The 26473-nt window shown below is 50.2% G+C and overlaps 1 protein-coding gene and 1 pseudogene across 1 annotated transcript in view; both read right to left on the bottom strand.

Annotated features, from left to right (window-relative positions):
- Window positions 1–21960, bottom strand: part of DGAT2 (diacylglycerol O-acyltransferase 2) — a 32237-nt gene extending 10277 nt beyond the window's left edge. Inside the window, exons 1-4 of the mRNA XM_039848084.1 lie at window positions 21696–21960; window positions 6832–6960; window positions 1635–1742; window positions 1142–1212 (exon numbers count right to left, since the gene is read on the bottom strand). Coding sequence (XP_039704018.1) covers window positions 1142–1212; window positions 1635–1742; window positions 6832–6960; window positions 21696–21735 — 348 coding nt within the window. The 5' untranslated portion in view covers window positions 21736–21960. The remainder of the gene's footprint in view (window positions 1–1141; window positions 1213–1634; window positions 1743–6831; window positions 6961–21695) is intronic.
- Window positions 21961–23457: 1497 nt separating this feature from the next.
- LOC120590649 (uncharacterized) lies at window positions 23458–23576 on the bottom strand (annotated as a pseudogene).
- Between the last annotated feature and the right edge of the window lie 2897 nt (window positions 23577–26473).

Raw genomic sequence — 26473 nt, 5'->3', positions numbered from 1 at the left:
TATTTCCCATGGCTCTAGTGCACAGGAGGCAGCGTGCTACAGTGAGAAGAACCCAGACTTTGAGGAAAGACAGCAATTGAAATCTTGGCTCTACCCCTCACTAACCCCAGTCAGCTTTGTTACTCTGACCTTCAGCTTTCTCTTCTTTAAAAAGGGGATAAAGTTAATACCCCCTACAGGGTGCTGTAAGGGTTAAAGGAGACTCCTTGGAGAAAGGTATTGGCTCCTAGAAAGCCCAGTAAATGGAGATCCTCCCTCTGCATTCCACAGGCTTCTTCTTCTCAAATTCAGGTGCCTATGCTCTCATTGTTTTCCCTGACTCTTCAGTGCTATTTATCTTTAGGATGCAGTCCTAGGAGCAGCTACTCTAGAAGCCTTCCCCAAGCCCTTCAGCAACTAGGGTCTCACTCTTCTTTCAACACACATCAAATTTCCTGGGTCCTCATTCTCATGGCCGTGACCCCCAGCAACCCATCCATAATTGTCTGAGAGAAGTGATATTTCTGTAAAAGCTTCAGAAGGAAAGGAGGCCCCTCACACCTATTGTTATGCTTGGTTTAGTGCTAACCTTGGTTTAAGCCGATGGACTACTTTAGCATTGTTCTTGATAAATCAACTCCATTTTTAGTTATGCCTTTCACATTCACTGAAAGGCAGACAAGCGATGGCTGGAATATCTGCTATTATACCTGCTAATTGTATCACTCAGGATCTCAGCGTCTGAAACATCTTTTAGGTCCAAATGCTAGAACGAGTCTTGTTTCCCAAGGAACTAGCAAGCGCTTTCCTTTCTCCAAATGAGAACCAACAATCGCTTTTCCCCTTTAGCCCTGGCTGCCAGGAAGCTCAGAGCTAATGATGAAGCTCAACTACCACAACTTTGTTGACCCTTATGGCTGAAATACTAGTATTTTTTTCCCTCAAGTCTTGATTTTTCTTTTTACCTGGTATGGCATTTTATGTATCCCAAATTGCTCAAATCCTGCATTAAGTGGTGTAGAGTATGAACAAATGATCATAGTGGGAGATGTCACATGGTTCAACTCAGCACATGTGGTCACTGTGGATGGGTAGGTTAAGGCTTCAATTCAGATTTCCCATCCATCCCCACCCTCTCAAGATAATACCTGCAAGTCTTTACCTGGATGGGAAAGTAGTCTCGAAAGTAGCGCCAGACAGCCCAATTTCGAACCCACTGTGACCTCCTGCCACCTTCCAGAGAACAAAATACAGTGTTGGGAAGGAGTGGGAGTAAAGGAGGGTGACATTCAAGCAAGGCAGACATGACAGAGCCAAGGTAAAACCCTGAGGTAGGTGACTATCACCCTGTGCTGTATCCTTTCCCTTTCCCACTGGACCCCTCCCTTTCCATGTTTGTTCCCTCATGTTATGCAAACCCTTGATTGAGCATAAGCTCCTACAGGAAGTGAATGGTGCCCTTTGAGGCACTTTTACTACCCCCGTGTCCTCCCCCCCACACACACACCCAAAACCATACCCTAGCCTAGCCTGACGCTTTTCACATAGTAGGTGTTAAGTAAAAAGGAGCAGCACTCACAATGAGGAACCTCAGCTTGTGCAGGAGGGAGGGTTCTGAGGGTGCAGGGGTGGGGCAAGGAAACCCATGCCCTTACCTTTTTTGGGCGTGTTCCAGTCAAACACCAGCCAGGTAAAGTAGAGCACAGCGATGAGCCAGCAATCGGTGCAGAATGTGTACATGAGGATGACGCTGCAGGCCACTCCTGGAAGGCAGGCAGATGGCCACAGGTCAAGCTCTGTCCTCCCCTGGGTGGGCCTTACTCTCCTCTCTGGTTGAGGGCTCGCCAAGTGACTGAGTGAGCCTTTATTGTAGCACTAAGCTAGGCACAGCTGGGGCCACTGGCACAGCCTGGGGAGGAGCAAGCTCATGGGGACATGAGTCTTGTCTCTTAGACTCAGATGGACTATCCTGGCATCAAATGGCCATGGGCTCCATGTTGTCTGGGCAATAGCAACAGTGAAGGTGGACTTCAGCTTCTTGTGAAGCTTGCCTTAGAGCTGTTCTTCCTGTCCCCTCCTTGCATGTTCTCTCCACCTCAGTGCCCAGCACAGTTACCACAAACAAGGGGAGGGGCCTACCAAGTACCTCCACGTCCCACGACATAGGCTGAGCCACTGTCTTAAACCTGATGTTGGGTGACTTTTACACCATTTTAGAGATGAGAACACTGAGGCTCTAGGAGAGAGTAACTTGCCCAGGGTCAGCCAGCAGGCTAGTGACAGAGCCAGGATTCAAACCATAATCTGTACGAGGCTTTAGAAATTCACCAAAATTAGAAGCCCCTGACTATCACAGGACAGACCCGTGAGAGGGGTCCTGCCCCAGGAAGAGGACTGGCTGCTTCCAACATGACAAAGTGCCAGGTAGTCCCAAGCAAAAGCCCAGAGCCCATGAGCAGGACACTCAGAAGCCTCCCTGGGGCCAGCTTTCATGTAGTCACTTTTGTTCTGGGCCTGTTGGCCATAAGGCTGAATAACATGGCACAGAGAGGGAGGAAGGTCCATGCCAGGCCTGGTTTGCCTCATGGCTCGTCCCTAAATGCCCTCATCAGGGCTTCTATCTTTCCAATTTTTCCCTAGCCTTCAAGGCATAGCTGAGATATCATCTCTCCAAGAACTATTCTCCAATATGATACTCTCCTCTCACATGGATCTCTCACCTTCGAATTTTCCACACTGGGGGGTGAGGGGGTGCACATGTCTCTTTTGCCGCCTGGCACTCAGCACAGGGCTGGGGGCAGCAGGTACTCATGCTTGGTAGAAGTGTGGCCTCCATCCAGTACCCTCTCCACTGCCCAAGGAGGGAAGCCAACCCTTGCTGTATGTCCACTCTCTGTTGGGCACTGTGCCGGTCAGGGGTACTCTAGAGCTCTGCCTAGCTCTGATTCCATGTTCTCTTCCTCCTACCACGCTGAGCCTCCTCTGGTTTCCTGAGGGAGAGGGGAGGGCCAGCATAGACTCTCCATGAGTCTAAGGGCAGGAAAATGGCAGTCCCTTGTCATCTACAATCCAGTCCTGTTCTAGACTCCTGACCTAGGCTCTCCCCAAGGTAGGTGAAATCCTACAACTATCTGGGGAAGGGTAGTGAACATAGAATGACCAGGCATCCAGTTTTTCAGGACCAGCTTAAGAGTGAGTGTGACATCACAGACAGGGAAGATGAGTCTCCAGGGAAACACTTGTAGCCTACCAAACTCTGTTAAAGGCAAACTGTGAAGTGCTTGAGGTGACTTGGTGAATGGCTATGTCTAAGTTAAAGCCACTTACAAAGTCACTCACATTGTTGAGGAGTTTGCCTCTGGTCTCTTTTCTCAGGCCTGGAAAGGGACATTTTAGCTCCCTAGATTCCACAGGTATCCAGGTTCCTTCAGAAGCCAGGTAGATGCTCTAGGTAGACCTGAGAGGGCCTGTGAAGTTCAGGTGAGGGTCTGAGCAGCCTAGAAACTTAGCTGCCATCAAACTACTAACTCTCCCGAGAGGTAGAAGAACCAGAGCAGCTGAACCCCAGGCCCACTGCCTAGATGTCTGGGCTTTCTGGGAAGGTAGGGATCCCTACCTACTATCTACTATCTTCTCTCTGGTGCTAAGGCAGCCTGGATTGAGGAAAAGACAACGGACAGAGTCCGAAGACTGCGTTCCAGTTCCAGACCTTCTCAGCCTGGGGTGTCCACTCTCCCTAACTCCTGTATGTCCACAGCCTCTCTCTTGCAGAACTCAGCATGTCTCGTCATTATCTGCCTCTCCCATCAGACTCTTTCTGGCAGGTAGTCCTTCAGCTCCTGAGCACCTTGGGAGCCAGAACTGGGTCAGATTAACCTCTCCAGCCCCAGCAACCAACACAGCAAAGGTTTATCGAGCAAAAGTGAACTAAATCTACCAAACAAACTTCCTTTCTCAGAGCCTAATTCCAGTCCTCTGAACAATGGGCTCCCTGCTCCACCCTCTTAGGTTGTGGGGCTGCACAGGAACCAGCACCACAGGGTCCACGAGATGTGAACAACTACTTAAAAGCCCCAATGGTTCCACATGTGGAAGGCTCAGGACCATCTGCACAATCACCCCCTCCCCACACATCATGGTAAAGTTTGTGATTCAAAACTCTGGTCCTTAGGGCCTGTGAGCAGGGCAGCCTGTGGCTGCTCAGTGGCAGGGAGGCAGCAGAAGCCCTGTGAAGAGCAAGAACATGCTCTTCCGTGAAGCCCTGGCCCTGCCAATCACTAGCCACAGCCCATCCCTGACCTTCAATCTCCTTACAGGGTGTTGGGAAGATTACATGAGATGATGCGTGAAGAGGACTTAACACACAGTTAAGTGTCTAATCAAAAATCCATGGACTTGGATGGGGAAAAAAAAAATGACATCTTAATTTTTACCCATCTCTTACGGATATTTAGTACTTCCTTCATTTATGAATGTAACAGACCACAATAATATTAGCAGTGCTATTGACAGTGACACCAATAGAAAATAGAGGTGTTTTCATATCATGTTTATAGCTATTGCAGATATCTCGAAAAATCATTTATTATCATTACTACTTAAGAATTACAGTAATGATTATGCCTGCTGCTAGGTCTTTTTATTTGCTATAATAATAAAAAGCGCATGTGTCACTATATGTCTAAATTGATTTTTTAATGTGTGCATATTTATATTTCAGTATCATTTCAGTATTGGACTTTTGAAGTCCGATGCACTTTGTATTACATACTTAAAAACACTGAGAAAGGTTTATAGCCTTTATCAGGATGCCAGAGGGGTCCATGGTAAAAACGTAGTGAAGAGTCACTCTGTTCCAGAAGGAAGCTGATGGGGCCACAGCAGCCTTTGCAGGGGAGCCTCTGCCAGCAGGTGTGGGTGGCAGCAGGAGGGAGTGGCTGGGCTGCTCAGGGTAATAATTAGCAGCAACTCAACAGACCTGCTGTTCTTACAGGGCTTGGCTCCCACCTACACAAGGGTGTTGGGAAGATGCTTGGCCAGTTTCTGGGCTGTGGTTGGGCTTGTTAACCTACAGCTCAGGGCCACAGCCTATTGTGTGCTGCATGGGCTGGGGTTTCACCCGCTGCTCAACTCCCCATCAACCAAGCTCTGACCCACTCAGACAAGGATAGTAGTGGCTTCTTGGTGCAAATGGGGACTAAGGGAGCTGGTGCCACAGACAAGGCAGGAGTCTTGGAGGCTGAAGACTACAGGGTCTTTTCTTGGTGCTACTAGTTCCTTCTCATGTGATTCTGAATGAGCTCTGTCCCACTGGGCCTCTGCTTCCCACCTGAAAATGGAGTAATCTGGGTTATACTGCGCTCTCTACTCCAGGATTCTAATAAGTGGCCAAATGCAGGCTGAGTTTGGGGTTTGAGTCCTGACGGAGCCAATTTAATTTGCCCTATGGCCGAAACCAGTGTTTTTTATCTTTCTGAGGCCATATGTCCTTGTAAGAAAAGGTCAGCAACTGCCTTTGACCCCAGAAAAATGTGCACATACTCTCATATATTACTTTGAGCTGTATTACTTTTGGGCCCAAAGCTGAAGACTGGCCGTTTCAGAGCAAGTCCAACAATTCTGCGCTCCCTGTTAAGGTGGGCACCCTGGTGGGAGCTCTGGTCTCCACCCAGATCCCAGCTCTGGACTTAGTGGGCTTCACAGCCTCACTGAACCTCCATGAGTTTCCATTTCCTCACCTGTAAAGTGCGAAGTCAAGACATGGCAAGTGCCTGGTACACTATGGGGACTTGATAAATAGCACCTATGTGCCACCCCTGTGCCCTGCAAAGGGCAGGAAAGGCAGCACAGAGCTGCCCGGAAATGTAGGCTCAGAGGCCCCCATGCCCACTGGAAGGATGCTTGCTCAGCACTAACAAGGTAACTCTTGATAATTCCAATCGGCCTGGACAGTTTTGAGACTGGGCCACCAAGAGGGACTTGCCCACAGACACTGGAATGTACTCTATGCTGCTCTGCAGCAGGTTTGTCTGCCCTGATGTGCTGGGGAAGCCGCTTATTATGCTGGGGACAACAGGGGCCTGGGGAAGACAAGAGGCTGCTGGCCCCGTGGACCCTTTCCTCCTCCCACATAACCCGCAATGTCCTGAGCCTGGTCTGGACGGCAATCCAGGGAATGAGGGCACCAACCTGGACCTGCAGAAGCAGCAACCAAAGCACTCACGTGGGAGGTGTTGAGAGGGGAGGAAGCACGCATTAGACGAGCTGGCTGTGGAAAGCAGCTGGGGACTGTTCACGGGGTGTGTGAGAACCCACCACAACCAGTCTCTGTGCCACCTGCTCTCGTTCCTCATCCCCACAAAAGCCATGTGAAGTAGGCAATATGTTCCTCACATTTGAAATGAGGAAACTAACTTTCAGACAGATCAAGGAAGCTGGGTAAGGGAACAGAGTTTGTTTGTGGTAGAGTTAAGACTCAAACCGAGCACCATAGTACCTTAAGACAAAGTAATATACCTGCTGGAAATGTTTGTTGGTGGGCAGGGCACGTGGGAAAAGCACAGGCTTTCGGGTCCTATAGATCTGAATTCAAATCTGTGTGACTTTGGACAAGTAACTTACCTTCTCTGAGACCTGGGTTTCCCATCTATAAAATGGGAACCATACCACTACCTCCCATCAAATCTCACTAAATCCTCACACATGATTAGGGGTAGAGTACTTGATCGGGGACCCAAAAGGTGGAAAGTGGGAGGATGCTCTTACCCCTCACCCTTGAAGAGCAGAGCTCCTGCCCTAACCTCTGTTGGGAGATGGCCTCCACCTGCCCTCACCTTCTAAGCCCTGGCTTACCCAGCACAAGGAAGGACAGGACCCACTGAAGCACTGAGATGATCTGTAGCTGCTTTTCCACCTTGGATCTATTCAGCCAAGTGATAGAGAAGAGGTCCTGGAGGGCAGAGAGGATGCTGGAGCCAGTGCCTATAACAGAGGAAAGATGTCAGCTGGCTGCCACAGTTCCCTCCAACCTCAGAGTCCCCAACACTGCCCTTAGGCACCTTCCTAGATGTGAGAAGAGTATGGGTCACAAATCAGCAGGCCTGGGTTCAAATCCTAGCTCTGCCACCCAGTAGCTTTATAATTCTGGGCCTCCCTGTGCTCCAGTTTCTATATATACCCAATTGGAATGATGTCCCCTCAGAGGGTCATTTTAGAGACCCTCACTTTGGAGGTCTCTAAAGAGGCTAGGGGGAGGCTATCCATAATTTCCCAGTCTCTCCCTCCACCTCAAACTCTTGTCCTTTTCCTTTATCTGGATCCAGGACAAATATTTGATCTGTGCTATCTGTTTCTGTGAGGCCAAGGACATAGGTTCAACATCCAGTTTGTAATGTTTTTTTCTCCAACTGTACTTTGAGCACGCCCAATCCCTGCCACTCCGCTCCCCTTATCCCCAAGACTGATACCCTTTCTCCTGGAGCTGAGGCCTCTTGCCCCAACCCCCAGCACCACCGATATCATGACCACCAGCACTCTCAGCTTCACCTTAGTGCCCAAAGCTTGGAGCCCAGAGAATAATTAGGCCAGAGCCTTCACTTCCGCAAAGCACCCAGTGGCCAGTGAGCTTCAGGCAGCCTTGGACACTGAGGGCTGCAATTATGCTTGCTACCAAGCAAGTGCCAAGCCTGGAAGTTAGAATAAGATATGCCCACTTAATTGACTCTGTGGCTGTGTCCCCAGGATGACACTCCAGACTCCAGTGGCTGATGGGCAGTGTGACCAGAAAGCCTGGTCATTGCGGGAGAGGCAACACTGGGGAAGAGCATGGGCAAGGCTCCTAATGCATTCCTTCCGCCAGCTGGACCAAAGGAGTGGGCTATTTCAAATGTCTGCTGAGCCCCAGCTGCATGCCCTGTGCTCAGCACAACTTCACTGTCTACTGTGTGCTGGTCAAACATTCCTTCACACTAAGTCATAATCTTGTCCTTGAGGGTCTCAGGACCTTTCACCCTGGCCTACTGCTGGGAGCGGGAGGGAGAGGGTTTAGGGGCTTACACTCAAGCCTTTGCATTTCTTCAAAATCTGTAGAACAACAAGGTCACAGCGAGTTTAGAAAGGAACATAATACTCATCACCTGAAAGTCAACAATTACTTTGACTTTTAGGAGGTACACAGATAACATCAGGCCTCAAGGTAGGCATACCAGTCCTGTCCCCTTTACCTGGTCTAATGGATCAGAGGGAGGGGGCTTGATGCAGCAGAAGAGTCAGACTTTAGTTCAAACTTTGGTTCCACTCACTGTGTGACCCCAGACAATACCACCAGGGCCCCCTAACATGTCCTCAGGGAATGTTACACAAATTGGGTGTAACACACAAATTGGGTGCTCAGAAGCATCTAATACTCCACAGGTAAACTGGATCGGAGGTGGCAAAATAATAAATAAAAAGGCTGGGCCACAGAGGCATTCTAGAGGTTTGGCACATAAATGTTCCTTCACCCTCCATATAAAAATCCTACTGTCACAGGCCCTTCCCATCTCCACACTTTCCTAACAACCCATCTTGGAGACTAATGGCCCTCTGAGGTCATCTAGAATAGTCCAATGGGACCATCAGGGAGACTCTGAAATTCACTGACTTGTGCAGGGTAACCCAAGCAGTAGAGCCAGGGCTGGAACCCAGGATTCCTGCCCTCTGCTCAGGTCATCATCTTTCCTCTCATAGCAAGTACCAAGTGCTCATAGGACACAGTCAAGTCCAAGGATAGGGTATGCTCAGGGCCTGGTAAACCAGGCCCTGGTAAACCTGTTAAGAAATGGGGAGAAGCCTGGGGAGGTAAATGGGGAGGGAAGTGAGGCCCAAGCATAGGCCTGAACTCTTGCTCCAAGGGCTAGCCTCCTAAGTCATCCCTAGCAGCTGGCTCTGCCTCCTGAGCTATATGCCAGATGAGGTGAAGCAGGGGCCATGCAGCTAAGATTAGGCTTAGGGGTAGGCAAGTCCCTGTTCTGGGTCCAGAACAGGCCAGTGCCCTGGGTGAAGAAAAGATAGAATGGACTCCATCCAGCACCTTTCTACTCAAAGTGTGGTCTGGGAGCTGTTTTGAAGTACAGGATGTGGGGCCCCAGAGTGGATCTACTGAATCGAAATCTGCATTTTCACAAGTTCCTCAGTCCAAAGTCTCAGGTCGGGCAAGTCTGGGGTGGGGGGCAGGGGCAGAGGGAGAAGCTGGGCGCCTCTACCTTCTCCTGGGCAGGGAAAGAAAGGCAATGGGGGGAAGGACATCAGACATTGTTTCATTTGACCACTGCCTACTGCAAACAAGACCTGAGGCCAACATCTTGATGAATGCTTAAGGAAAGGGCTCTGGGTCCAGCCTCTGCCTTTGGGTCAGGGCCAACCAACCGGTTGTTCTTATTACCACTATGTGAGCTCTCCTGCTTGGAGGGAAGTGGGGCATATAGGAATTCCATGTTGGCGACGTATCCCCCATTGAAACAACCGAAAAAACCTGGGTCTGCTAAGCTTATTAGAAGTCTCTCACAGTTAGACAAGGGCAGAATGCAGGAGCTGCAGACCATCTTGTCCAGCCCTCACCCAGATAGGAAGAGGGCCTGAGGGACCTGCACAAGCCCCACAGCAAGTTGGACAGAGCCAGGCTTTTCCCATGCTACCCAGTCTGTTTTCAACCGGCTTTGTCTCAACTACAGCCCATAGCCAGCTCTGCAACAAAGTGGGAAATGTGCAAGTCCACTGAGGAGTGTCAGATGTCCCTGTGGGAATCGGTGAGTGGTTGCCTAGAGAGGGAGGCCAGGAACGAGCTACCACTCCACACTCCTCAGGCCGGGGCCCGCTCAGTTGCCTCTTGGCCAGACGATTCCAACCTGGCTGACCACAGAGCCCAACCCCAGGAGCTGGCCTGTCCATGACGCTGAACCCCAGCCCCGTGGAAGCCCCATACAGACCTAAGAAATATTGAGTCATTGCTATTCTGCCTAGGAAGCCCCTCCTCACCTTGCCTACCTGATGAACCCCTGATAATGGGATAAGGCAGTTCTCTTTCAAAACCCAGACAGGGCAAGCCTTTGGAGAGAGGTTGTCTTTCCTTCTCTGGGATTATAAACTCTAAGACCTATACAAGCCTGGAATTGTCAGGGCCCATTTTACCATCAGATCACCGGCCCCCCACCACCGCTCCCTGCCATGGAGAGAACCTTCCTAAAGATGAAGTCAGGAGAGGCCAGAAGTACGGAGAAATAAGAGAGAAATGGAGTCCTCCCTCTGGGCTCCCACAGCCCCGCACCTTGTACTCACTACTGGTTACAAGTCCTTCCTCCCATCATCCTGGAATCCGTCCAAAGGCCAGGCCTGGCTCTGAGCCACATCTGTGTTCTTAGTGTCCTGCCAGGGCCTGGCCCAGAGTGAATACTCAGTAAGGTTTGCTAAGTGAGAGGAAGAGAAGGTCTCTGCTCTGGCTGTTTCTCAGGCCCCCGGGCTCTCTCCCTGTAGGGTTGGGTGACAGATATGTGCCCACACGGTCCATGAAGCTTTGGGGGCTTCCATACCACTTCCACAGGTTCTCTGACTCCTCATCAGGCCTGTGAGTTTGGCATCATCACTCCCATTCTGATGGTGATAAAAATAGCTCAGGGAAGTGACATAGCCAAGGACATTTGGCCAGAGGGTGCCAGAGTTGGGCTCAAATCAGCCTTAACATCCAGGCCGGCATTCTATCTCTATGCCGCAGGTCCCCCAAGTTCCTTCTCTCATCTCCCCGTGACAAAGTGGGGGAAGGTTGGGAAGGGATGGGGGGAAATGAATGACCTATTTTCCATCAGAGGAGCAAGCCAGAAGCAGGTGTCTTGTGTAGCAGGAGTCTAAGTGGCAGCGGGCCTTGGGGTTCCAGTCCCAGCTCTGCCACCATGTCCTGCATTACCTCTAAGTCCCTCGATCTCTCTGGGCTTCAGTTTCCCCATCTATAAAATGGGGGTAGGGAGGATGAACTCTATGATCTCTTCGACTGCTTGGACTCTGGTGTCCACCCTCCTGAGGACACCACTTAGAGCCTTGCCACATTGCAACAGCCCTGGCACAGCTGCCTGGCAGATGGGAAGTGAGGGTTCAGTTGGGTACCCCTAGGCCACCACCAGCCCTCACCACTCAGCTGTCGGCACCTCCTCTGCCTTGGCTGTGGCTAGAAGGGGTCCAGTAAAAGCTGGTTGGATGCCAATACTGCAATCAGATGCCACCACTGCCACCACCTTCACAACCAGCCTGTTTTCAGGTCCTGGGAGGGGCCAGCAAGAAGCCTCAGCATCTAGCCAAGTCCCAACTCTAATCTGTTTCTTTGGCACTCCTTACTCACCCTCCCTTGGCACATGGCACTATCTGTGCACCCTCTCAGCATCAGTCCCACAGCAGCCAGTATCTATTTACTTGGCCACTCTCCACTGCCAGCGTCTCTTGGACACTAGGGCTGGCACCTGATTCATCTGTGTGCTCAGAGCCTACACAAGGCATGTGAAAGAAAGCCTGTTCACTACATGAATAAGCAAATCCATAGGCCTCAGAGGCAGTTGAAGGCCTAGATGCTCAAGTTAAACTGAGCTGCCTGACAGGAAGGTCCCCAACCCCATCACTGAGGACCCTGAAGATGGGGTGGGGAAAGTGAGTCTCTTACCCTCCTTCAGCATGAGTTTTCCCACCTGTGATGGGAACAGAACCCCTGTCCTTTTTTTCATGGAGGGAGACGAGACAAGACAAGCTATAGAGCGAGCTGACTAGTCTTATGAAAAAAGGTTCCCAAAGTCAAATTCATATAGCTGCTCCCAGGCCCCATTTATTTTACACGGCTCACTTGCTCCTAGGTTTGGTGAGAGTAGAGCTGCCAGAGGGGCCCAGAGCAGCTTACACTCAGAAAGGAATTGCCTCCCTTCTTGTCTATATGGGGCTTCGCTGTCCACAGCTCTCCCCAAAAAGGTAGACAAGGCAGGGATGGGCAACACCATTTCACATAGAAGGAAATCGAGGTGAGATGAAGCCAAAATACGTTAAATCACCTCCTTGAGGTCAGAGTGTAGGGGAACCTGGACTCAAGGCAGGTATTTGAGCTCCGAGTCCCTCATTTTCTAAATGCCACGCTGTTGAGGGCTGGTCCCCACTAACCAAGCCAGTCCACACTTCAGGGACACGCCCCTGGCTGAGGGAGGACTGCATGCTTTGCCCTACTCCATGCCCCAAGTCTAGAGGGAGCATTCTCCTGTAGACTGGCTACGAAAGGAATGTGAACCCCGCTCTCCGCCATCCCCCCCCAACACACGTTCCCATAAGCTGAGCCCCTTCTGCAAGGGCTAAGCCAGAGCTGCCCATGGCAGTAGGGCCAAACACCCTTCTTCATAGGCCCACCTTGGAAGAGGGGTGTCTGTGTGTCTGAAAACCTCTTTGCCAACATCTGATAGCACAGTGACCAGGGAGGCACACCCAGAGCTGATAAAACCAAGGTTTCCTCTCACATAAGCCTGAGGGTGCAGGGTCTGACCTCTAATTCTCATAATCTGAAAAAGGGCCCTGGGCCAGCTCTGGTCCTGCATAGCTCTGTGATCTTGGGCAAGTCGCTTAGGCTCTCTTAGTTTCAGTTTTCTCATTTGTCAAATGAGGACAATAATCCCACCTCACAGGTTTTCGGGAGGACGAAACGAAGAAAACTCATGATAGGTGATTAAGTGGTAGCTACTGTCATTGTTTCTACCATGGGCCAGAGAGGGAAGGGGTGTTAATAATGGGCAAACACAAAGTTGTGTGTTATGAGAAGAGGGAGCAGAGAGAGGGTAGTGATAGGGGAAGCTCCACAGAGGCGATGAGGCCTCGGCAGGGCTCTGAGGGCAAGATCTGGGAGGCAAAGAGGAAGAAAGTGGGCACCGTGGTTGGGGGCAACTGCTGGAACAGTATCGGAGGGAGTTGAAAAGAGGCAGGCCCAAAGTGAATGTTCTATGACCCAAGAATGGGGGTTCACGTTTACCCCAAACAAAGCTGAGAATAGAGAAACTAGAAAGGGCAACAGTAGTCAAAAATGGCTTCCAGAGGAGGTGGGTAGGGACAGAGATAAGACTTGAAGCATGGAGCACTTAGGAGGTAGCAAGCACTATACTAGCCACAGGGGCCTTAAATTTTTTTGAGGGAGAGATAAAGAACTTATACGTAAAGGTATGATGTAGTGTCAGGCAGTGATGAGAGCTACGAAGAAAAATAATTTGAGAGTAATAAGCTAGAGAGCAGTGTAAGAGGACCCTCTGACCTGTGGAGAGGAGGCACTGAGCATGGCCAGCCTCCACAGGAAGGCAGGAGCACAAAGGTCATGACTCTGACGGCCCACAATGCTTCTTCTACCCACCATCACTACTGGCATCTGGGGAGGGGGCCAGCCGACCTCGGGAAGGTGCGGAGGACAGGAAGCCGAGCGTCAGGAGAATTGGCCCCTAACTTGTCGGAAGCGTAGCTTTGTGAGTCACTTCCTGCACAAGCCTCAGTTTCTTCATCTGTACAATGAAGCTAATACCTACCTCACCAGACTGTTGTGAGAATTAAATGAGATAATGTATAGGCAAGAGCTACATAAAAAGTAAAGACCTACAAGAATGCCAGTAATTATCAAGTGAGCCTCGGTGTACTCTCCTGCCTAATAGTAATAACAACCGCTGCCCTGCCTCGGAGTAGAAGTGTTGACATCAGCAGACTTGGGATTCAAATCCTGGCTCTGACCTCTTACCTGCGATGAGACCTTGAAAGTCTTTACCCCTGTCTGAGACCCAGTGTCCTTTAGTTATGATTCAAGATTGTTGTGAGGAATCTAAAGAACTTAAGGAAAAGAAACGGCATCTGGCATGCCTGTCAGAGAGCAGAAAGATACTCAGTGGCTCCTCAGAGATGCCACCGAGTCACCAACTGCCAAGTGGACGGTGAGGAAATTGCCCCAAGCTACTCCAAAGGGCTGAGTACAAGTCTGCCTGGAAGCAGAGGAAGAACATACTAACCCTTGGCTGACCCTTTCAGCTCCAGGGAGGTCCAGGAAGCTAAAACAAGTGCCAAAGAGATGCCACATCTTCAAGGCCAGAGGCAAGCTCTCTTCCGCCCCCCAGCCCCCACCCCAAGGTAGCTTTCAGCAGGAGTCCACACCTGTGATAACGACCCATCATAGCTCTGGAGAGATTTACCTGTTATTTCAGAGCCCAAGTCTAGGCTGTGCTCTGGCAAAACCTGCACACGAAGCTGTCCCACTCTTCATCTCACCACATGTTCAGCCAGCCACTCCTTCCCTCCAGGAAGTCTCCTCACACTCTTGGCCCTGCTTGCAGTTCCCCCAGGTAGAGTCCTGTCACTTATAAGTCCAGTCTGGTTAGTGGTTCAGCACCAGCCAGGCATTGGGCACTGGCCCCTTGGAGATCTTCCTCACCCGTCCAAGCTGACTCTTCCTGGGGGAAGACTTCCTTCCTCTAACCTCACCACACCCCTCTCTACTCAGCCTTTCTCATTATGGGAAGGAGCGTGCATTTGTTTGCAGGGATCATGTCTTATTTATCTAGGTCCCTGTGCCCAGCACAGGGTCAGGCACAGAGCAGGTGCTCGGTCAATGTTTGCTGAATGACTGGATGCTCGAGGAGACTGAGATGAACAAACAGGGCCTGGACAAGAACAGAGATAAGCCCAGTCCATGGCTGACTGACCTAGGCCATAACAGAGGGTCGAATGGAGCTTTCTGGGGACTCAGGAGGGCAAGGTCTCCTTCAGCTGGAGGGTTAAAGAAAGGGGCAAAAATGGAAGGCTCCAGAGGAAGGGAGAGAAGGGTGAAGCCAAACATTAACATTCATTCAACAAATGCTTTCTAAGTACCCTTCATATGCCAGGTGCTGCACCAGGATGAGAGCTTCCAGACCCTGCCTCTCCTCTGCTTCTTGGGCACCTGCTGGAGGCTGAGCTCTTTCCCAGGGCTACCTAACCCAGCTATGACAGCCACAGGAAACAGGGCTATGAATAATTAGACACAGAGGATAAGTCAGGGCCAGGGAATCCAGAGGAGGCCCCCAATCCAGCCTAGAGGATGTTCTCAGGAATGCCTTCCTGAAGGAAGTAATAGGTCAGATGAGATGTAAAGGATGAGTAAGAGTTTGCCAAGCTAACAGGAGGGAGGTGCAGAGTCAGGACCTCAGGTACTGGAGTTCTGCAAATGGCATTTGCAAAGGCCTGGAAGACAGAGAGCATAAGTGTGAGGAATTAACTGTAAGTAGTTCAGCCAGGCTACAGCAGAGACTGTGTGAGTGTATGAGTCTAGGTGAGAAAGTGGAGAGGGAGTCATGAAAGGCTGGGTATGCCAGGCCAAGGAGTCCTGAACTCAACCCTGAAGGCCAGGAAGATTGCTACCCACTCCTCCTATTCTCTCTATGAACTGCAGATGGTGCCTAAGGGTCCCTGTGCAATTAGCCAGCCACTTACCTGGTCCAACACACTGGGGAGTTCTTTTCTGGAAGGGCTAATAATCCCCACTTTAAGTGTTCTGTTTTGCAAATTAGGAGTCCTTAAAGCAAGGCCATGAGCACAATAGCTCAAGGGGGAAGCCAAACCAGTGGGAAGCCAACACACAGCTGTGGCAGGTGTGCTGACTGGGAAGCTCCTGGCTTGCTTATCAGGACCCTGCCTGGGCTCAGTAGATTACTGCTTCTCAGTCCTCAGGGCCTTCTGCAGAGGATCTGGGCAGGGACCCAGGCAATCTGAGTATCCACAGATATGCTAGGAACCTGGGACTCCTCAAACCATCTCTAGGTCTCAGTTCCCCCACTGGCACTGAGAGGGGTTTGGGTTGGATCAGCTGAAATCTTGAGGTCCTGACAATCTGGGCCTTCCTTGCTCTACTAGAATCTACTAACGAATTTTTACCCACAAAAGATCCCCTAAAGAGACGACAGGCCCCTCCTTGGGCTACTCCAGAGGTTTTCAAGTATTTGGTTTTCATGAAGTAGGCAGAGTCCTGGGAGGTGAGGTCAAGGAAGTGGGGCTCTAGTAATTCCATGTTCCTGACACTCTGGAACTTTGACTGGGACCATGGAGATGATTGCTGAGGACCCGAATGGCCCCCACTCCCCACCTCCACCTTCTGACACATTAAAAAAACAGCTACTGAAGTGGAGGGGTTGCCATGGCAACACCACCAGCCCGTGGGCAGTCACCAAGGAGTCCTTAAAATAGCTCCCCATAAGCGAGTATGGGGAGCTAAGCTCTGGGGTCATTTACCTGGACCCCAAGCAGGACCTGAACCCATTCTCACAAGGACAAACTGAGGACAAGAATGAAGAGGAGATTGACCCCCAGCATCCCACCGCAGTCAGGAGCAGGACTGGAATCACATTTCTGCAGCAGAGCTGGAATGAACCCAATGGGGCCATCTCATCAAGCCCTCCTCACTGTACAGATGAGGAGGATGAGGTTCCAAGAGGGCAGGGTCTTGTCCAAGGCCACACGGAAAGCAGATGCAGAGTAAGGCTCCTGGCCCTTTGCTCAGGGCTGTTAAATCTGCTTGAATAATGAAAGAGATTTATATTTCCTGCTTCTGTTGATTTGCACAAAGAGTTCAGGGGTTCAGCATCCTGGGGTTTGCAGGTCAACCTGGGCATGATGCTTTTGCCCATTTTATAGATCAGGAGACTGAGAGTCAGGAAGGAGTTGTGGCTTGCTCAGGCTTCACAGCAGTTCAGGGGCAGAGCAGGGGCTAGAAAGAACTCAGGCCTGACTCCTAGCTCCAGGCCCTCAAATTTGCCAGCAGCATCTCCATCCCAGGAGGCCCCAGAAGTGGCAGAGGCCAAGAAATTCTAAATGTATTATGCTACTCTCCCAGGACCTCTCAAATCTCCCCCATTACCCCAATACTCTCCAACCAGCCCCCAATGGGCTTAGGTAAGCCACTCCAGGCCTGGACACAGCATCCACTGTCTCTCTTGTCTCTAGGCCTCTCAGCACACCAGGACCTTGGCCTGTGTTGGTCGCTAAAAGGCCCTGCAGTCAGACCGCCCCTCCCCGACCCAAATCTCATACCTCTGTTTATGCTGTTCCCAGTACCTGACTATTCTTGCCTGCCTTGCTAATGCCTATTCATCTCTCAATAGCCAGACTGAATAGCAACTCTTCCAGGAAGGCTTCCCTGATCCCAAGATGATTTAGCTACCCCACCCTCACCTCCAAGTCCCCACAATTCCCCTTGCTTCCTTCCCTGTCCCTGCGTGGATCATTGTACACTGTTATCTTGTGTACATCTCCCTAGTCTCACTTCCTCAAAGGCAGGGACCAGGGCTGACCGACCTGTGTGCAATAGAGTCTGACACATCAATAAACCAAAGGGTCTCCACCACGGCAAAACTTCTTAGATGCTCCAGAGTGAAGCCTACAATTCTCTGTAGTGTTCGGGGCCTGTTGCACGTGTCACACAGGATAAATGATAAGGACTAACTTGAGTGTCACAAGTTAGTTTACAAAGTACTTTCCATTCACGTTCACTCAAAGTTCACATTCTTGAGAGTTTGATATTTCTGATCTTATTTTCCATATGGGGGAGTAAGATCCCCAAAGGGAAGTGAGCTGTCAGCCACATTGCGGAAGGAAGCCAGGGCTGGATCCTTGCTCCCTGGCCTCTAAGCCCTGGAAGTGATGAGGGGAACCATGGTGAGCTCGGCTATACCTACTTGGCCCTCAGTTCCTCATGAGATTGTGGGTGTTTCTAGGGCAGGGAATAGCTGCGCCCCAGCACCCAGCATAGGCAGGCATAGAGGAAGCCTGAGGAAGGATCGAAGAATCACACTAAGGCTAAAAGCAGGGCTTCCTGCCAAGAGGAATGGGGCAGCTCTCAGGAGGGCTGAGGGCCCATAAATGATTCGTTCATTTAACAAATATTTACTGAGTACCTACTACATGCTGGTGCAGTGCTAGATGCCAGGGACACAACACCGAGAAAGACAGACGAGGTCCTCATTCCCAAGGGGCTGATATTCTTATGGGAAAGACAATTACCTAAACTGAGAAGTACATATGATATTTTAGGTAATGATAAGGGCTATAAAAAATAAAACAAGATGTAGCGACTAGGGGGAGGTTCTCCAGGTGGTGTGGACAGGAAAAGCCTATGAGAGAAGACTGAATGATCAGGAGCCACCCATGCAAAGACTGGGCAGGGGAGCTGCACACACAAAGGCCCTGAGATAGGACTAAATTGGTGGGAATGTTGCAGGAAGAGGAAGACCATCGGCAGTTCTGGAGCATAACTCTATAGGAGATTAGGTCGGCAGGTGCTCACGTGGGGTTTCACAGCCACAAGGAAAAGTTTGGAAGGTTTGAAGTATGATGAGGGGCAATTGGCAGTTCACCTGGCATCAAAGCCCTGGGGGCTTGTGGTGTCTCTATGCATCAAGGCAAGCTGGGAGAGCTTCCTCAAAAAGCTTCGGTGGTGGGGGGAGGGGGCCGTGATCTGCCACCCTGATCATGGAAACTGGAAGTTGTTGAGCATCTACAATGACCAGAGCCACGTGCTCATCCCTCAGCCATCTCACCATACTTCTCTCTTGGTTTAAGGAGTGCCTTCTCTCTGGGGCTCTCAGTGTCCTACCTGTAACATGAGGGTTGGGCCAGATCCAGTATTGACAGATAGCTATGATTTTATCACTCAATTATTGCTGCTGAATTTGGGGGTGGGAAGATGGGGGTGGAGCAGGATTTCCACACTGGCCACTGCTGACTCATCCAATCTGCTAATAAACTATTATTCCTGGCCCTCCTTTCCCAGCCCAAAAGAGTCCTCGGTAACACAAATAACCTCAAAGTGGCCTCTGTGCAGTTGGGGAAGTGGTATAGGGGAAGAGGAATGCTACAAAGAATTGGAGGACAGGGGAACATGAGAATGATGTTCTCATCCTATAATGTAAGTCTAGGTTAGGTAACTGTCAACCCTCAGTTTCAGAGTTATCTCCCAACAATCTAGCCTCTTCGTTTTACCTCCATTAATTGCCTGCTTGCATATCCCCCAGTGATGGGGAGATTCACTGCAACCCACACCGAGGCTGCTGCAGTCTGCAACAGCTGTTAGAAAGAATTCCTCCATTATATCAAAACCTGTCACCCATAATCCCACCCCTGTTCCTCGCCTTGCTCTTTGGAGCCACACAAAACAAATCAGCTCAGAATTTTACCAAGGCTGCCACCATTTCATGCGGGGTCATGCGCTGAATCCTAGGGATATAGGCAGGCATCAGAGGGCTCTGACCGAAGAGTCTCCCATGCAGGGGCAAAGGCAGGGATGCAAATGTGACTAACTCTGCAGCCTCCACCCTGGTCCCAGGATAGACCTTCGGAAATTAGAAAATACCAACAGAGACTCCCATCTCCCCGCCTCAAAAGAGACACCCACCTACCCATACAAGTGATCTTTTCTTTTGGTCAAGAAACCAGATACCAGGATATCTATTTCAATCTCTCACCCATCATAGGACTTCCCTTCACAGAATCCATGTTCTCTCCTGGAATACCGCCACTAACAGGGTGTTCACCACCTCACAACAATGGAAACTTATCTGCACAGGCAAACCAGGCCACTGGGGAGTGTCATCAAAAACCAAGGATGTAGAAAGCAGGTCTAATAGAGATGCCTAGATAACACAAAATTTGCTTACCCCACCCAGTCTGTTACCAAAGTAGATCCCAGAGAACTGAAGTAATTGGTTTGCATTTCATACCAGCCTTTGCTGCATCCCACTATGGAATTCCTTGCAGCCAATTTTTTTAAAAAAAATGTTTTCAAGATGTGATAACAACATGGGGAAATGCTCCTGATATGATATCAAGTGACTTGGTCAAAATCATTCACTAGAAGTCTTCCTGAATGACAAACTCTAGGTCAAAAATGCAAGTCAGGGTCCCTGGCTCCTGGAAGATACAGCTCTCAGCCTATGGACCGCAGAGGCGAAGAAAAGGTATCTCCGGGAAGGACTAGCACAGAGACCTGGCCCATTCCCTAGAGACAAAGGCATTTTTAAAGGCATGAACATGAGTAAGTCCCTTCCTTCCCCTGTTACGAGTATCAAAGAGAACGGTGAACAGACCAGCACTCTTAAGTAAGAGAGCTGTCAAGAGGCTATTGGGCCAGGTACATAGGGCAGCTTAGTCTGCTTGCTATCCAAGAAGGCAACAGCAGCTCTGTACCTCTCCAAGGGCAACAAGCAGCATCCAGACCAAGAGGAGCAATCACAGCAACAATCACACAGGTAACACCACCAACACCCAGGATACGGTTAAACTGGAATACATACAGCTTCAGGGTGTATTACCTTGTAGCCACTATAATATTATAAGTGGTTTTGAGTAAGAGAAGGAAATACTCATGATGTAACATCAAGAGGGAGAAAACAGGATTCAGAACTATATCTACAGCGTGCCCTCAACTTTATATAATGTGTATGAATTATAAAGAATATACTAAAAGGCAATAGAAAACTATCTTTGGGTAGTTGATACCAGCAATTTTTATTTTCATCCTGTTTTTCTATATTTTTCAAATATAGAAAATAGTTAGCATGTTGTATTTTTTATAATGAAGGTGGGTGAAGTAGGCGGTTGTTAGTTACTAAAGAAAACCCTAAGTAGGGCAGGTTCAATAAGCAGAAAAAAAGGGTAGGAGGATTCAAGCAAGACACACTCAGATCAGGACAGCTATGAGGACTTCCCAGGGTCTTCTAGATTCGTATTTAATCCCATGGCCAAGGCATCTGTTAAGAAACCTTTGGGCAGGTTATGCCTTCTATAACCACAGTTTTTCCAACTATAGGTGGGCAGTGTGGGAAGTGGAAGGGATGCTCTTTCACTTGGGAATAGCTCTGCCCTTGATTCACTGAGAGACTCAGTTCCACACTAGGGGGCACCCAGGGTCCTCTGCCCCTCGTTCTAAGTGTGCTAGTTCACAGTCGCTGCTGAGTGGGTCCCAGAGCCTGGGCTGGAGGATGGGTGTGGGGTAGAGGGCAGGTACCGGCACACCTGTCCCAGCCAGGCATGTTCTCTGTCTGGTGGCTGTTTCAGGGCATTGCAAAACCCTTGCCACTCTACCCATGCAGTCTCTCTCGCCTTGCTCTGCCTGGTGAGGAGAGGGGAAGAACTGCCAGGGACCACCAACAATGCTAGGGGCTGGAGAAGAGTTCTCAAATATGACCCCTATCTCACAGATGAGAAGAACAAGCTGAGGGAAGGGAAATGATGTCACAGAAATTGCAAATATTGATGAGTGCCAGAGTGGAGAATAAACCCAGACTTGACTACCATGCTGGATTGCCTAGATCAGACTAGGTAACCATTATTCTCCCCTCATTCCGGACGCAAATGATCTAAGGAGAGTGGGGGCGGCAAGCTTTGTCAAATGAAAAGAGGTCGGGACTTCAACCTACATAGTGGCCAGTCCTTCAGCAACGTACCCTCATTATAAGAACATGCTCTTGCTTGCCTTAGAGTCCTTTATCACAGCCTTTCCTGAAAAACTTGCAGCTTCATAACCCCAGGAAGAAAGCCCACAAGGCCTTGCAGACCCCTTGGTGGTGACAGGTCATCTCCCAGACCCTCACCCCATCGCCCAGACCCCTCACACGATACCACAGATCTTCCATTAGAGCTCTCACTCCGGGCAGCCTGGGCCCGTTGCTCACCTCGCAGGACCCCGGAATAGGCGGCTATGAGGGTCTTCATGCTGAAGCCGGTGCGAGTCACGGCCCTGCGGGAAGCCGCCTTACCCGCCGCCCCTAGCCCATGCCCCGGCCGCCGGGGCCAGGGCTTCACGCCGAGCACCGGAGCCCGGGGACCACGCGGACGCCGGAGCGGCTACCGCACAGGGAGCTGGGGGCGGACGGGTAGCCGGCCGCGGCCAGAGTTGAAACCGAAAACGAAGCCCTGGCAGCCGCCACTGCGCTCGCCGAGCGGAGCGCGGCACTTTATAGCCTCACAACGGGGCGGGGCCCGACGCGGGCGGGGGCGGGGCTGGCGTTCCGATCCGCGGCCCGCCCCACTTCCTCCCAGGGGAGCGCGCCTGGGGCTCCGCTCCGCCAGGGGCCCCTTGCTCTTCGCGTGAGAGGAGGCGGGCTGGAGAGGTATGGAGGCCTAGCCCTTGTTGCAGGAAGCAAGCCTGGTTATTCCTGCTGCTCCCTCTGTCCGCCCCGCTGCGCTCCTTCGTGAAGATTGGTTTGGCCCGGCTGCTAGAATGTGGGCCAGGAAACCGAGCATGTGCAAGGCCGGCTGAAGGGGTGCGGACGCAGGTGTTGTTAAGGGTGGAAAATTTTCAAGTGAGCAAACTAGCTAAGTCAGCCACAGGGAAGAAATATCTTTAGATATCAGAAGTTGTCTTACTTGCTTGTGTGTGGTTTAGGAAGTGTATTGTATAAAATATGTAGATGGCCAATGTCTGCTTCTGTAATCCATTTACTTGTTAATTAAGGGTGTTGTTCCAGGCAAAGATATGCTAAAAGCCAACTTCCACTTCTGTAATCTGCTGGCTTGTTCAGGAGACCACCAGGATATGGTCTTGAGCTTTATCAGCTGCCTGCTCTGAAAGCTCGGGGCTGATCTCCTCTAGCCCTGCGTGGTAGAGAGTCAGTCGCCGGCTGGCTAATAAAGGCTCATAATTAATCTCAATTGGCTCCGTGGGTCTCAGAATTGTTCGCGCCATAACAGTGTTGTGTTTTAATTCTTTTGGCAAGGCCTTTCCTTGGCCACAGATGCTATGGTCATTCCATCTGTTTATTAAGAAACCCCACAGAGCATCAGTCTATACATTGCTTAGTGCCGGGGATTCAACTCAGTCAGCCCAGGTCCTGTCTTTGGGATGCACACGTTGGGAGGAGGTGTTGGCAGAGACAGCCACACACAGGCTCTGGCAGCAATGCTGGGACAAGAGATAAGGTCCTGCCTTGGGCTGGAAACTGGGTGCATTTCCCAGAGAGGTTAGTGCACAGCAGCTTTGAAATCAGATACACCTGGAGACCAATTCCACCCCTGCTTTTCTTGAACCTCAGTTTCCACGTCTGTAAAATGGGAATGATAACAATTATTTCGTGAGGTGATTTGAGAATTAGATGAGGTTAGGTATGAAAAAAGCCTGGCATAGTGCCAGGTACATAGAAAGTGTTTCAACATTATTTTCATTGCACACTGATTAGTAGTTTTGTAGATGGAAGTTTTGAGGGCAAGGCAGGACAGGCATAAAGTCTTAAAAAAGCCAGCATATCTGGGACAGGGCTAGGGGGCCTGGAGTGACTGGAGCTCTAGCAGTTGTGTGAAACAAAGCTGGGGCTTGATTTTATTATTTTATTTTATTTTATTTTATTTATTTATTTTTTTTAGGAGAGGCAACCCTTGGTTGACCTCACAGATTGCAAAGACATTGTCAGCTTACAATCCCTTATTTTTCATTTTTTACACCTACAGCACCTATTCTTCTTAGCTGGTCTCCCATCCAAGTACTAACCAGGCCCGACACTGCTTAGCTTCTGAGATCAGACAGGATGGGGCTTGTTCAGGGTGGTATGGCTGTAGACTGGGGCTTGATTTTTATGAAGGTCCCCAAGTGTTACTCTTGGGACATTGGGGTGAGAGTGGGTTTTTTGGAATAGCTTTGAGAAGGGAAATATCAGTGGTCAAATTAGTTTTTAGAGTCCCCAACTATAGTGAGGAATGGATGGAAGCAGGTGGGCAGTGAGGAACTGTGGGAGGAACCTAAGTGAAAGAGGAATAGCCCTGAGTTAGGGCAGTAGTGAAGGGAATGGAGGGAAAGGCGTAGTCTAGAGAAAAGCATAGGACATGGTGAGATCGGCTGGACTATGGTAGAATGACTTATTGGATATGGTGGGTGAAGGAAGGGGTGGGGACAAACAAGCATTTTAGTGAAAGAGATTTCTTGGGCACAGTTTGAGCAAGCTGTTGTGGGGTCTCAGCATAAGAGGAGAGAGAGTCTGCTGTTGAGGTCTTTATCATCTGAGTGGGAGGTGGGTGGAGGCCATGACAGAAGTGACATTGCCAGGGGAACATGTGCCAAATGCCACCGATGAGACCTAGAAACAATTCTATTTGTTCAACTCTCTCAAGGCCATAGGAGTAAACCTCAATGAGAAAATGTCATTGAGCCCTGAAGCATGAGCTGACCAAGAGTAGAAGGAAAAGCATTCTAGGTAGAGCATGTGTTGAGGCTCTGAGCTTGATGTCTTTAAGGAAAACTGAGGGAAGGTTAGTGGCATACCAGTTTCATGGGGGGACATGGGAGCTTGTATGTGCAAAGACTAGGTGGTAGGAACAGGTGTGATGTATTTCTGGGTAAGGAGTACAGCCAGGTAGATGCCACTGAATTCTTGCATCATTTTTCCAGAGGTGTTTTTGAGTCCTCTTGGAGACAAGACTCCTGCTGGCATGGAAAGACCCTAGGTTAGTGTTTGGATATGCCTGCTCCAGAAGGGTCTCTTGTGGAGGAGGCCTTAGGCTGGAACCCATGGCTTACCCACTCCCTTCATAGTATTATCTAAGGGGCAGAGCTTGGGCTGGGGGGCAGGAGGCCTGGGTTCTAGCCTTTCCTTGGGCAAGTCACTATCCCAGTGTAGGTTTCAGTTGCTGAATCATTAAACAGAGGTGACAGTTCCTATCTTGCTGACTTTATTTGAATATTTGAGGATCAAATGAAATTGTAACATGTAAAAGGGTATTACCACTATGCTATGAAAAGTAAGATACCATTACTTTAAATGGCAAGACTTTGGGTCTCCAAGGCCTCTTTGAAACATTTGGATCCCAAGTTCATCTCCTTCAGCACATTTTTCTTGTGCACCTTCCTGGGCCTGGCTCTCATTGGGACACAGAGGGTAATGAGACGTAGTCCTTGCCTTTGAGGAGACCCAACCAAGAGATGGTTTCCCAAAGCCAATGGTCGCAGCCAGACAGCCACTGGCTGCTGTGATGCAGAGGAACGTGGGAGGCTGTGCTGAGTTCACGCCTTCACTCCTGTGCTGTTACTGTCTTGTCTGCTCTGTCCGTCTCTCTGCTAGGCTAGGAGCTTCCCAAGGGCAGGAATCTCATCACTCTGTGCCCCGGTGTGGACCTGGTTTGGCATAATGTCTCGATAAATGGTGAACTGACCATTTGAATGAGTACAATAGAGTCATGGACAAAGTGCTATGGGAACACTAAGGAGGGAATGATAAATTGGGAAGGTTGAGAGGAGATGACACTGCCAGTGGACCTGAGATGATGAGTACAGTAATGCCAGGCAGAGGAAGAAGAAGGCTATTCAGACAGAGGCCTGCAGATGGGAGCCGTGAGTGCCCTGTTGGGGCTAGAAGAGGGTTGCATGCAGGGGAGGCATAGGAGATGAGGCTAGAGAAGTCGACAGGGACCAGATCTGAATGACCTTGTAATCCAGACAAGAAGCTTGGGCTTCATCCCAAAGGGTGTAAGCAGAAGGGCACCTTGATTAAATTGAAGGGTTAGAAAGATCGGGTAGGTTGGTGGTGTGGAGGGGGCTTGGGGCTTGGGGAATGGAGCAATAAATCTGTTCCAATCTGAACTCTTCATACACATGTGGGAACATCCACCAAAGGATGCAGAGGGAAGTCCAAGGGCTGAGAGGAGCTGTCACTTGCTTCTGGGCCATTTCACAGAGTGACAACTCTTTCCTGCTGGCCCCCAGCTGTCAAGCCCAAAAGCGTAAGCAGTTTGGTCCAGACTGGCTTTGGATGAAAAACCAGACCTAGCATTAGAGTAGCCCAGGGAGGAAGTTTTTTGACAGGTTTCTATGTGCTGGGACTGTTGTCCCTTGCCTGAGGTGGGCATGGAGGCTCACACGGGGCACTGACTTCTCCTGCCCGCTTCCCACACATCCTGCCATCCCTACTTTCCTGTCTGTAATGGCTTGCCCTGCTCCTCCTGCTGGTGTGTGAGTAGGACTGCTCTGGAGCCTGACTCATCTTCCCTTTGTCAGCTCCCAACCCAGCCCGTAGGTGCTTTGGCCAAACCGCAAATAGAGAAGTCAAGTCAAACTACCAAGCAAGGCTTGATCAGGGGGCTTGACCAGGGGTGGCACATCCCACCATGCCCCTTCAGTCATCAGTGTTGTGCTGCCATTAGGAATTATGGGTGTAGGTTGGTAGTTTGTGATGGGTTGGACACTCGTCCTTCTGAAACCTTTAATGTAACGGCAGCCTTACCTCCTTCATTGCACAGATGAGGAGGGTAAGTGGCCAGCCTGCAAGGCAGAGGGGACACTTGCCCTAAGAGAGGCACAGAGCAAAAGGCAGAAACAGATATTTACCAAGAACTTTGCTCCATGCTAGGCCCTGGCCTGTGTGAACTTATCCAGTCCTCACGGCCACTCTGAAAGGGGTGATTCTCACCTCACTTTGCAAATGAGATGCAGAAAAGTAAAGTGACTTGTCCAGGATAGCACCGTGAG

The sequence above is a fragment of the Pteropus medius genome, unplaced genomic scaffold, assembly GCF_902729225.1.
Source record: "Pteropus medius unplaced genomic scaffold, Ma_sr-lr_union100, whole genome shotgun sequence".
NCBI classification, from domain to species: Eukaryota; Metazoa; Chordata; class Mammalia; order Chiroptera; family Pteropodidae; genus Pteropus; species Pteropus medius.
The sequence above is the reverse complement of the archived record's forward strand: the minus strand, read 5'-3'. Positions and strand labels throughout refer to the sequence as shown.